At 34.8% G+C, this 13550-nt stretch overlaps 1 protein-coding gene across 1 annotated transcript in view; it reads left to right on the forward strand.

The window, feature by feature from the left end:
• LOC100929658 (sodium-dependent phosphate transport protein 3-like) overlaps positions 1–13550 on the forward strand; it is a 93717-nt gene that overhangs the window by 13178 nt on the left and 66989 nt on the right. Inside the window, exon 3 of the mRNA XM_012545827.3 lies at positions 5191–5372. Within this exon, the coding sequence (XP_012401281.2) occupies positions 5191–5372 (182 nt within the window). The remainder of the gene's footprint in view (positions 1–5190; positions 5373–13550) is intronic.

Below are 13550 nucleotides of genomic sequence, written 5' to 3' on the forward strand. Positions count from 1 at the left end.
AAAAAAACATAATTTTTTTCATTCAATATTACAAATAATTTTGCTGGATATGATTTTTTGGCTGCAGACCTAATTATTTCGATTACCAGTTTATATGATTTCAGGACCTGTGGTCTTTTATTGTGATTTCTGATGAGTCTTATACAATTCTTGTTGTAGCTCCAAAATATTGTTTTTTTCTTGTTTCTTGCAAAATTTTTTCTTTGATCTGGGAGTTTCGAAATCTGGCAATAATATTCTTACATGTTTTCTACAAAGGATTTCTTTGAGGTGGTAATCAGTGAATTTTTTCTATTTCTGCTTTTTCCTCATATTCTATCATTTCAGGACAATTTTCTTGGGTTGTTTCTTGCATTATTGCATCAAGATTCTTTTCTTGGTCATGGTTTTCAAGTAGTCCTATTATTTTTATATTTTCTCTTTTTGATCTGTTCTCCTGATCTGCTTTTCTTATATGATGTTTCACATTCTGTTCTATTTTTTCATTCTTTAGATTTTGTTTTGTTATTTCTTGGTCTCTTATAGCTTCACTGGCTTCCAACAGTAAATTTCTACCTCAACTATATTTCATCCAATCTGGACTACTGAAATTAGATATTGTATAGCCCACCTTTTTCTGCCTCTGAGACTTTGCTTGTGTTTAAACAAAGCCCCACAACATCTCAACTCTTTGTTGAATTATTTCCCATTTGTTAAAGTCTAACTTAATTGTTACCTATCTTGCCAATTAGTCATTATTTCTGTAGTTTACCATCTCTCTTTTCCTGTAAACTACCCATAAAATTTTATTTGGATCCCTCATGAATTCATTATGTATTTTATGTTGTAATAATATTGCATATGTCCTAAATCTCTTCTTGTCCTTTAACTTCATCACAGAGTCACTGAATTTAAGAATTGGAAGAAAATTCAAGGCACATCTATTCCAACCTATAACTATCAAGAGATATTTTCTACAATGACTCCAACAAGTAGACATGTAGTTTCTGTTGGAAAGAATACAGTTAGAAAACTTATACCTTTATATAGCCAGCACTTTTGAAAGGTTCTAATTTTTAGAATACTTTTCCTTAAATTCCCCATATATGAAATATCTGTCCATTTTTACTAGTTTTGCCTTCTGAGACAGGGCTCTAGTCCCTCTTCTGTATGATTCTACTTTATCTGTTGATCACCTTCCCTCATACTTACCCCTCCCTCCAATTGAGGTCACTTGCCAACACTTCTATTTTCTCCCCTTATTCTCATTTTATCATGAAGACACCTTCCTCCATTCTTGTCTCATATAAAGTGGTAGCTAACTCTTACCCTGCCAAAGTACACTCCTTAACATGCATCTTTAATAGCATAATTTTCTGACTTCTTTAGCACATTATTTCTTATATCATCATCACTTACTACTCTCACTAATCTTCAATCTATCCCTATCTACTGACTCCTTCCTTGCTTCCTATAAACACACTCATGTGTCTTCCATCCTAAGGAAAAAAACCCCAAAACAAAAATACTCTCTTTCTTGATCCTCCATTTATCATATTATATCTCTTTATATATATTTTATATAAATTTATATGAATGTATATATAAATATATATAATAACCTATACATATTATGTATCTTGAATATACCAAATTGTTTCCATATTATTCCCCCAATCTAAAGATCACTTCTTGAGGACAGAGGGTTTTTAACTTTTTTGTCTTCAATGCTTAGCACAGTGCCTGGTACAAAGTAAGAATTTACAAAATGTTTCTTATTGGTTGATAATAAGGATAAGAGTCTTACGTATGAATTTAAAAATTCAACTTTTGATGCTCAATATGAGAGGCACAACTAGACAATAAGTCATCTCAAAGAAGAACTAGAGGTTTTAGAATTCTGAAAAATCAAGGTGACTACACACAGTGTGATAGGCAGTCCTCTATCATCCCCACAAAATTGGAAACAGCCTAAATTAAGAGTTTTAGTGTCTGGGATTAAGAAGGTAATAGCCCTAGTTTACTCTGCTTTAATCAAATCTGGAGTGTTGAGTTCAGCTATGGGTATCACATTTTAGGAATTATACCAATAAACCTGGGAATATAAGGAGGAGGTCCACCAACTTGGTAAAAGGTCTAAGGATCATTCCATATAGTTTAGTTGAAGAAACAATAGTATTCCTGCTGAATAAGAGAACATGTATTTTGGGTGTGTGACCAATGCAACTATATTACTTAGAATATTAAATATATTCCATTTTGTTCCAGAGAATAGAATGATAAACCTGAATGGAAATTGCAGAGATGAATTTGAGTTCAAGTAATGGAAGTGTCATTATATTATATTTAGTAAACTGATAAATATCATGAATTAGATGTGTTCTCTCATTTAAGGTCATTTGAACCAGGATAAGCCAAATGGAGATATAAGGAGATTCTTGCCGGACATGGATTGTTCTACTTGGTTTCTAAGATCTACTGCAATTCTAAAATCATGTGATTAATGATAGCTCTATTTTTTTGTGAGTCAATAAGATAACATGGAAACAGTACTGTACTTGGCATCAGAAGACCTGGGTTAAAGGTCCAGATGCTCCACTTAGTGGCTGTGTGATCATGGGCAAATACTTTACAAGGTTAATGTGAAGGTAGCATTGGGTAAACTCAAAAGTACTATATAAATGTGAGCTATTATTGTTGTTATATTTTATTCCTTTTGGATTTTGCTCTTTTCTTTGTGTTCAAAATTCCTCTTCACTATTTCAAAACCTCCTTTTCCAAGTTATTTTACTTTTCCTTTTTCATCTTTTTCCAGTGAATAATAGCCTATGTACTCTGAGAATATAAGCATCTTTCTCAGGTTCTAGTGTTTTCAGGAAATTTTTCATGTTACATGAAGGGAGAGAATAAATTTAGTAGAGAGTAAAGAATTATGGGCAATAGTGTTTCCTTTAGTAAACTGATGAATATCATGAATTAGATGTGTTCTCTCATTTAAGGTCATTTGAACCAGGATAAGCCAAATGGAAATATAAGGAGACACTATTGCCCAATCAGGAAGATTTAGATTCACATCCCAACCAGGCATTTAATAATTCCACAAACCGTTTCAACTCCTAATCATCACTTTTCTCATGTAAAATGACAGCATTAAGCTTGATGGCCTCTTAAGGTTCCTTCCATCTTTGAATCTATAGACATATATCTGCTGGAATCCTACCTTTATCCCTGATCAAAGAGGAACTGGGTCCCTTCTCATTTGAAATCTACAAGAAAAACTTCAATAACCACTTCTCAGGAAGAATCTTTTATTTTTTTTATTATTAAATAACTTTTTATTGACAGAACCCATGCCAGGGTAATTTTTTACAACATTATCCCTTGCACTCACTTCTGTTCCGATTTTTCCCCTCCCTCCCTCCGCCCTCTCCCCAAAGCAGTCCTATACATGTTAAATAGATTACAGTAGATCTTGGATACAATATATGTGTGCAGAACCAAACAGTTTTCTTGTTGCTCAGGGAGAATTGGATTTAGAAGATATAAATAACCTGGGAAGAAGAACAAAAATGCAAGCAGTTTACATTCATTTCCTAGTGTTCTTTCTTTGGGTGTAGCTGCTTCTGTCCATCCTTTCAGGAAGAATCTTTTAAAGAAAAAAAAAAAAAACTTAAGGAAATTGGTAGCTGAAAAAACCACATTCTTTGACCTAAAGAGGTTTGTGATTGGGTTTGATCACCTCCTGCTTGACAAATGAGAAGTTTCAGAATCTGGATTTGGGGCCAGGGTTTCTGTTGGTTCTGGAACAAGTTATTTCCTCCCTTTCCCACAATATCTGGATAAAAATAAAGGCAGCATCCTAGCCAAGATTTTAGGTGATCTAGAAGTTAGAGGTAGTGTAGAGTAAGGATGCAACAAAGGACAAGCAGAATCCAATGGAGGAACAGCACCCAGTGGAGCAATGTTTGACAAAATAATATTCTGTAGAGAGAGCAGCAGCAGCAGCAGCAGCATGCTTTGGAGATTACAAGAATATCTCCCTGTATCTAGTAGTGACTAAAAGAAGGAAGATTATGAGATTAGTGTCAATAGGAGCTGAACACATAGAAAGAAATTTGTTATGTGGTGTTTTTATATGAATTCATCTTCTGTGGGTCTGCCTTCACCATAGCTGTTCTATGGCCACATGTGTTCCTTATTTGTACATCCCTCCACATGTATGCCCTAACTAGTTTTGCACCCCTCCCCCATGTGTATGTCTTTCCATGTCTTTTATCTCTATATGTCCACCATTTTTCTTGTGTTTATTTTAGGTCACCTATGTTTATGGGTGAATGTTTTATTGCTACTTTTCTCATTATACCTGCCATTCTACCAAATACCTCTTATTTTGAGTGAATCGTGTGCTCTGTCTCATTATTTAAAAATAAATACATTTACAAGGACTCATGTGTAATTTTTAGGGTTGTGAACCCACAGCATACATGGTGTACTCTAAAATGGAAGGAAACACTCCTGAAGAGATTTACTCCCTATAAGTTGGGGGAAGGTACCCCTGTGAGCTATAAGTATATAGTGAATAAATGATATATATATGTATATATATAATGAATATATATATATATATACATATATAATGAATAATATATATATAAAATGAATAAAAAATTTAACATTTCTAGTACTGGCAAACAAGAAAAGAATTATTAAGTATCAGGGTAAGGTGCAAGAGGTATATTTTATATCCAAGTTCAAATTCACTTTCTTCCCATAATCTATAGATTATTTGTCCCTTTATAATATGCGCACACAATATGTGTCTACTCCAGAGCAGGTGTATAGGAATGTATGTTGGCAGGGGTTATGGAAATGGTGAAAGGTATGGAGTGGAAACAGTTTGGCTGGATGAAAAATAATTAGTCTTGAAAGAAAAGAGAATGTAAAGGGATGAGATTCATAGTTACAGGATGAAAAAAGTACAAGAATAATTGGTACAGTTTGATTGAGGTTGATTGGGTGATGAGGATATTCTCTTGGGATCTATTTCAATCCAATATTTGCCCTGCCAACCATTGCCTTTTATACTATTCTGTTCAAATGCCCGTGACAAACAATAGACTAAGCAGAAAGACAATGGCCCTATGCAGGTCTTACTAAAATATTTTAGTCTAAAGAGACTATTAGCACAATAACTCTTTATTTGTTCTCCAGTTCCAGGATTCTGGTCAGTAAGATATGGTCTGGCAATCATCATACACTTCTGTCTATTTGTAACTACCTCACAAAATTTGAGTCTGAGTATTGCCATTGTTGCCATGGTGAACAGTACAGGCCAGTCTAATCAGACCAATGTTTCCATGAAGGGGCAGTCTGATGTCACCCCAGATGCAGGGGTAAGTTGATGACAGATCAAACTTTTTCATTGATTGATTAATTCCAAAATCATGTCTTTTTTCTATCATATGTGATATTGTGTTAGGCCCTAGAAATCATACAGATACAATGGAAGGGTGGACTCTACTAGACAGACTAATATATCATAAACTTAAGGCCCTTCACCATCCTGTTTGTCCTGCTCTAGTCACTCTTCGGTTTATCAGTGTCCAACGATGGGCAATACTTCAGGTGAAGACTAAAATGAAAAAAAAATACAGTGAGATGATTACTCCCTCATTACTAGAAATGATCTTCCCCCTAATACAGTAAAATAATTCATTATTACATTATTAAACAATTGGTGGTACAGTCAAGAATATCTGATTTCAAATCCAGTCCCCAATATTTACTTGCTGTATGACTCTGGGGAAACCACTTAACTGCTATTTGCCTCAGTTTCCTCAACTGTAAACTGAGGATAATTGTGGCATCTATACAAGTTACTTACCCTGCATTTGCCTCAATTGCCTCATCTGTAAAATAACATTAATAACAGCATCTCCCTCTCAGAGTTATTGTAAGGATCAAATAAGAAAAACGATCTTATTTTAAGAAAAAGGATTTAAAAAAAGATCAAATAAGAAAAAGGATCAAACAAGAATAAGGTGATTAGGATAGTTCCTGGCTCGTGGTAAATGCTATATAGTATTAGTTCTTTATAGTCATCAATAATATGAATTCCGATCTAAGCCTTGAAAGAAGACAAAAATTTGGAGAGATTAAGATTAAGAAAAACTGCAATTTTAGAATGGCAAATGGCCTGTGGAGGAGGGAAGAAGTCAACAAATTACTAGTGACTGGAATATGGTTTATGAAGTAGGAACACATGTGAAGAAATAATCTAATAATAAGGATGGTTAACATTTATGTAGCACTTGAATATTCGCAAAGCATTTTTTCATATTATCTCATTGAATCTTACATAGTATCTTATTTACATAATATCTCATTGAATCTTACATAGTATCTTATTTACATAGTATCTCATTGACTCTTACATAGTATCTTATTTACATAGTATCTCATTACATAGTATCTCATTGCATCTTACATAGTATCTTATTTACATAATATCTCATTGAATCTTACATAGTATCTTATTTACATAGTATCTCATTGACTCTTACATAGTATCTTATTTACATAGTATCTCATTACATAGTATCTCATTGACTCTTACATAGTATCTTATTTACATAATATCTCATTGAATCTTACATAGTATCTTATTTACATAGTATCTCATTGAATCTTACATAGTATCTTTTTTACATAGTATGTCATTGAATCTTACAACAATGATGCTATCATTATTTTCATTTTACAGATGAAGAAACTGTTGAGATAGGTTAAATAACTTGTCCATGATTACATATTGAATATGTAACTAGTAAAGGACAAAATTAAAATTCAGGCCTTTTTGACTCTAATTTCAGAAATGTATCCATTCAACCATCTGGCTGATTAGTTGAAACACTGAGGAAAAGATAGGTTGGAGCCAGCTTTGTTAAAGGTTCTGATTCCAACTGGCAAAGTTGTCATTTTTCCCTCTAAACAATGAGAAGATACTAAATGTTTTGGGGCAGGGTAGTGATATAGTCATCTATAGTTTGGGAAGATTATTTTGGCATCTTTGCAAGGAAAATATTAGCCAACAAGTCAATAATCTTTTATCAATTACCAATTATGTTTCCAGAACTGAGTACAAAGAAAGACAAACGATAATTTCTGCCCTCAAGAAGCTTATAATCTCGTGGGAGAGATAATAAGGAAGTAAATACATGCAGATAAATACAAAGAAGCTACCATTTGGACAAATTGGAGATAATTAACAGAAGGAAGGCATCAGAATCAAGAGGGGTTGGTAAAGGCTTTTTTGTGAAAGGTAGGATTTTAGTTTCAACTTAAAGTGAGAGAATACAGAAAGTGGAGATAAAGAGATAGAGAAATTAATTAGGAGGTTATCATATTAGATTAGACAAGAATTTGTCAGGGCTGCAATTATGATAATGGTGATGTTAACGTAGAGTGATGAATTGGAGAGATCATTTGGAGGTAGAATCCATAAGACTAACAAACTGGCTGGATATTAGGAGTAAAGGAGAGGGAAAAAATCGTTAAATCCTCCAAATATATAAATTTAGGATGATGGAAAGGCAGTTTGCTCAACATAAATAGAATTAGAAAAAGGATTATTTTATGGTAGTGAATCATAATCAGTTCCATTGAAGTTGAAAAATCAAAAAGATATTTGATATGCAATTGATAATATGAGACTGAAGTGCAAGGGAGAAATTAACTGGGATCTGGGAGTCAAGATGATACTTCAAATCATGATGAGATGAGATGAAATCATCAAAAGAAAGGCTTGAGAGAGAAGAGAACTCTAGGAAGAATTGTGGGGAGCATAGTGTGTATTATAATAAGGGCATGGAGTATAAAGTCATAGAAAAAGAAAATTGAGAAAAGATCATTGAGAGGCAGAGCCAAGATGATAGAGTAAAAAGAATTTTTATCCTACCTCACTTCCCACACCAAGGTGTGGAGAAAGCACCATGCAGAATTCTGATTGAGAGAAAGAAGGAGAAGTCACAGTGAGTTATTTTTTTTTACAGCCCAAGGTGGCTTAAGGAAACAGAATTCTGTGGATATTTGGGAAAGTGGTGACAGGGAGCATTACAATGCCTGGTGATGAAAAGAAGCAGGGAACAAAATCAGGAAGCAAAGAATCAAAGAGAGATCCCAAGATATCCCTGAGCAAACATTGATTGTAAGAACAGATGCCATCTGGCAGCTCTGTCACCTACCCATTTCTAGGTCATAGATTCAGAGTAGAGAGATATGGTTGTGAGCATTGAGCTCTAATATGGAACAAAGTCTGGGAGGCAAACAATAGATGTTTGGCTCTGATCTCAGAAGCAGAGTACAGTATCCCGTATCAAAGGGGAACAAATGATTTAATTGCCCTAAACTGCCAAACCTCCCATTGGGCCAATAGTTTCTGAAGCAAACAGAAGTTTACAGAAACAACCAACCAATCAGAAGTAGACTGAAATATGGGCCAGGAATTTGTAGAACTCAGACTACAAGAGCAATGATCATACCACTTTGGAAGGCATGACTAGAGCTGTCAAAGAAGCAGAACATCATGAGTGGACAGAAGCTCAGGTTAGATATTCCTACACATCCCAGAGTTAACATAAAATCCAAAGTCAATAAGTATGTTGGCTAAATGAACCAACAAAAACAAAATCATCTCATCATAAAAACTTATTTATGGTGACAGGGAAGTTTAAGATAAAACACAAAAGAAAATAAGTTGAAAAAAATCTATATGTAAAATCTCACCCACCCTCTCCCAATGCACTTGGACACAAGTTCAATAAAAATTGCTAGGAGAATTAAAAAGGAAGTTAAACAATTATTTTAAAAACCAAATGAGAGGGGTAGCTAGGTGGCTTAGTGGATAAAGCACCAGCCCTGAAGTCAGGAGGACCTGAACTTTGATTGGGAGAACCAAGGAGAAGTCAGAGTGAATTATTTTTTACAGCCCAAGGTGGCTTAAGGAAACAGAATTCTGTGTATATTGGGGAAAGGGTCATGACAGGAACAGGCCATTAGTAGTGACATTGAGCATTACAATACCTGGTGTTAAAAGGAAGCAGGGAACAAAAACAGGAAGCAAAGAATCAAAGAGAGATCCCAAGGTATCCCTGAGCAAACATTGATTGTAAGACAGGTGCTTTCTGGCACCTTAACACTTCCTCAGACCTCAGACACTTAACACTTCCTACCTATGTGACCTTGGGCTTAACCCTAACTGCCTCAGCAAAAAAAAGAAATACCAAATGAGAGCAGGAAAGGAAAGGATAGGAAAATGGATAAGAGTGAATGAAGAAAAAATATTGTAATGCCGGAGAAATTGAGGCAAGATAGAGATTAGAGAGTTTTTAATATTTTATTTGGATTTCTGAGAGGAAGATATTTTTGGTCCCAGAGCTGATGTCTCAAAGCATTTGGCAGCAGCATTAGCTTAAACATCAGCAAGGAATGTGTGTTTCCAATGAAATAAATATATGTGGCTCTTAAGCTATCACGGTAGACAAAGGCAGGGGGATGGAGTCCAAACTCTGGTGAGTGGGACTCTCCAAGAAGGAACCATCAATCCAATTCTGACAGGTTAGGGGGTAGAACCATAAATTTTGATAAACTGGGAGTAAAGGAGATGTCCAGCTAGAGCCAGGAAGTCTAAAACTTAGAGATAGAGGATATCAGTTAGGTATCTGAGATAGGACATCTGGAGTTTTATGACTCTTTTGGAATGTCAGAATAGCCAGCTACAGCCCTAATTATCTCAGTCCTAATGGTCAGGAAGAGGGATTGCAACCAGGGGGATTGCGGCAGAACAATTCAAGGAACCAAGGCAGAACAATTCAGGGAAACTGAGGCAGAATAATTCAGGGAAACTGAGGCAGAACAATTTAGGGAAAATGAGGCAAGACAATTAGGGAAACTGAAGCAGTACAATTAGGGAAACTGAGGCACAACTATATGAAAAGAGAATTTGTAGCTTGGATTAAGAAGACTAAAACCTTACTAAAGAAAGTCATTCCTTGAAAATTAGGTCAAATGGGAGCAAATGATTCCATGCAACATAGAGAAATAATAAAATCAAGTTTATAGACTGAAAAAAATGGGGGTGTATGAAGTATCTCATAGGAAAATCAACTGATTCAGAAAACAAGTAAAGGGGAGATAATTTAGGAAAAACTATCCATATATCTTAGAAGCAAAAAGAAAAGTAGAAATTGAAAGCATTGACTGCTCACTTTCTAAAGGAAACCTCAAAATGAAAACTTCCAAGAATTTTGTAACTGAAATCCAGAGGTCTCTGATCATAGAAAAAATACTGCAAGTATCCAGAAAAAAACCTATACCAAGGAGTCACAATCAGTACCACATGTAGTTTAATAGCAACCAGTATAAAGGAGTGAAGTTGGAATATGATATTCTGAGGCAGGGGTCCTCAAACTTTTTAAATAGGGGGCCAGTTCACTGTCCCTCAGACTGTTGGAGGGACGGACTATAGTCAAAACAAAAACTTTGTTTTGTGGGCCTTTAAATAAAGAAACTTCATAGCCCTCGGTAAAGGGGTTAAACATCCTCAGCTGCTGCATCTGGTCTGCGGCCGTAGTTTGAGGACCTCTGTAAATCTAAGGCAAAGACTTACCAACTAAAAATAACCTATCTAGTAAAATGAGTACAATTTTACAGGGGGCAAATGAATACTTAATGAAATAGAGGACTTTCAAGCATTCTGAGGAAACCATCAAAACTGAGCTTGAAATAAGGCACAAAAATTCAGGAGGCTAAAGAACCATAAAAAGGTAAATATGAGTGAGAAGTCCTAAGGGACTATACACAGTTAAACTGATTACATTTTTATATGGGGACTAACACTTCTTTCCTTCTGATTAGAAGGACTGATAGCAGAACAAAAATTTTCTCTCAAAGCTTCCCTTAAAGAGAGTCCAGGAGCTCAAGCAATATCACTTTTCCCTCCAGTTTCAACTCTCACACTCCACCATTCTCCATCCCTTCCAACCTTCATCACCACGAGATTGCTTTGGTATTTGGGTACTCAGACTTTATCAGTACCTTCAGTTGTCTTGTCCTTCTGATTGGAGGGCTGGAGAGAAAAGCACAAGTCCCCTCCCCAAATTTCCCATCAAAGGGTGCCCAAAAGTTCAACAAACTCTTCACCTGCTTGATCTCAACTGCATTATCATTATTTCCAGGCACTTAATACTCTCTATGCCTCCACCCATGCTTTTCAGCTTCCTTTTGTGTAATCCCCATTAGATTATAAATTCCGGCTCTCTTTCTTTTTTCTTATTTGTAGGCCCAATACTTAGCATAATGCTTGGCACATTGGAAGTAATTTGTATTTTACTGTATTTTGGAGAAGGTACATATAGCTTATCAGAATTTCATTATCAGGAGTCATAGAACTCTAATTAGACAGAGGCCTTGGATGTGATTCTATTGTATTTAGATGATTTCCAGGGAAGAATAGAATAGGTAGAGAAAATAAATGCAATAAGAGAGAAAGGGGAGGAAGAGGAAGAATGAGGAAAATTATCTCACATTAATGGGATGAGTAAAGAGGACTTTATACAATAAGGATGGAGAACTGGACAGGGAATAGATGATGTCTTGCTTTCAAATGAATTTATTAAAAGAGAGAATAATAAATATGTACAAAACTTGGGTACAGAAATATATCTTTACCAACAAGTAAATGAGAAAGAAATGGTTAAGGGAAATGGAAAGAAGAACAAAAGTTAGCATAGGTTAGGGGAGAAATTAAAAACAAGAGGGCAATGGGGGAAAAGAGGATAAGTGTAAGAGAATGGGATAGAGAGAAAATAGGCAGGTAATAATCATAACTATGAATGTGTTTGGGAGGAAACTATAAAACATAAGAGAATAGTAGACTGCATTAGAAACCAGAATTCAACAATATCTTGTTTAGAAGAAACACGTGAAACAGAAAAAAACATTCTAAATTAAAATAAGGGGCTAGAGCAGAATATATTATGCTTCATCTGAAGTTTAAAAAAGATGGAAGTAAAAAAAGGTATAGCAATCATGATTTCAGATAAACTAAAAGCAAAAATAGACCTAAAAATAGCTCACCTAGACAGTGCAGTGAGTAGAATGCCAGGCCTAGAATTAGAAGACTCATTTTTGTGAGTTCACATCTGGTCTCAGATGCTTACTAGCTATGTAACGCTAGGCAAGTATCTTAACCCTGTTTGCCTCAGTTTCCTCGTCTGTGAAATGAACTGGAGAAGAAAATGCAAACCATTCCAGGATTTTACCATGAAAATCCCAAATGGGGTCAGAAGGAATTGGATATTACTGAATGACAATAACAAAAAGAGCTAAGTGGGGAAAGATTTTGTTAGAAGACAACATACACAATGAATTAATATTAATATAAGACATTTATGTATCAAATGGCAAAGCATCTAAATTCTTTTTTTTATCAATATATGAGCAAACATTTATATTTTTATTGTTTGCTTGCATTGTTTTCTTCCTCATTTTTTCCCTTTTTGATCTGATTTTTCTTGTGCAGCACAATAATTGTATAATAAATAATAAATGTATATATACATATATTGGCTTTAACATATATTTTTAATATATTTAACATATATCAGATTACTTGCCATCTAAAAAAAGTGGGTGGGAGGAAGGGGAGAAATTTGGAACTCAAAGTTTTGTAAGGATCAATGTTGAAAACTTATCCATGCATATGTTTTGAAAATAGAAAGCTTTAATAAAAAATAAATTTAAAAAATAAGGTGAGTAGAACTAGGAGAAAAATTTATACAAAACAACTCCTATATCCAAGCTCTTGCAAAGAGTAATCGATTTCATCTTTCTAATATATCTTGAATATGCTGACTTCTCTCCTGTGACACTGTCATCATCAGGTACAAACCCTCATCAATCATGTCTTGATTATTGTAATCACGTGCAGATAAGTTTGTCTCAAGTGTCTTCCCATTCTAATCTATTCTCCTTTTGACCATTAAAGTAATTTTCCTAAAATGTGTGTTTGCTCATGTCATCCTCCTACTTGGTAAATTCCAGTGGTTTCCTGATATCTCCAGGAGCAAACACAAAATGCTCTGTTTGGGTTTCAAATCTCTTCATAATCTAGTCCTCTTCTATTTTACCAGTCTGCTTACACTATATTCCCAAAAACATACTTTTTAATTCAGCAACACTAATGTCTTGTTCTACAGACAAAACATTCCACTGATCAGCTCCCTGCATTCTCTCTGGCTGTCTCCTATGGCTAGAATAATTTTTTTTCATTCAGGACAATTAATGACCTCCTTGGATTCTTTTAAGCCCCAACTAAAAGCCCATCTTCTACAGAAAACCTTCCCCAACTCCACTTACTTCTAGTGCCTTTCCTCATTTCCCATTTGTTCTGTATATAGTTTGCTTTGTATATATTAGTTTTCATGTTGTATCCTTTATTAAATTGTAGTCTTCTTGAAGGCAGGGACTGCCTTTTGCTTCTTTTGCATCCTTATCACTTACTACAGTACCTG

The sequence above is a fragment of the Sarcophilus harrisii genome, chromosome 3 (genome assembly GCF_902635505.1).
Source record: "Sarcophilus harrisii chromosome 3, mSarHar1.11, whole genome shotgun sequence".
NCBI classification, from domain to species: domain Eukaryota; kingdom Metazoa; phylum Chordata; class Mammalia; order Dasyuromorphia; family Dasyuridae; genus Sarcophilus; species Sarcophilus harrisii.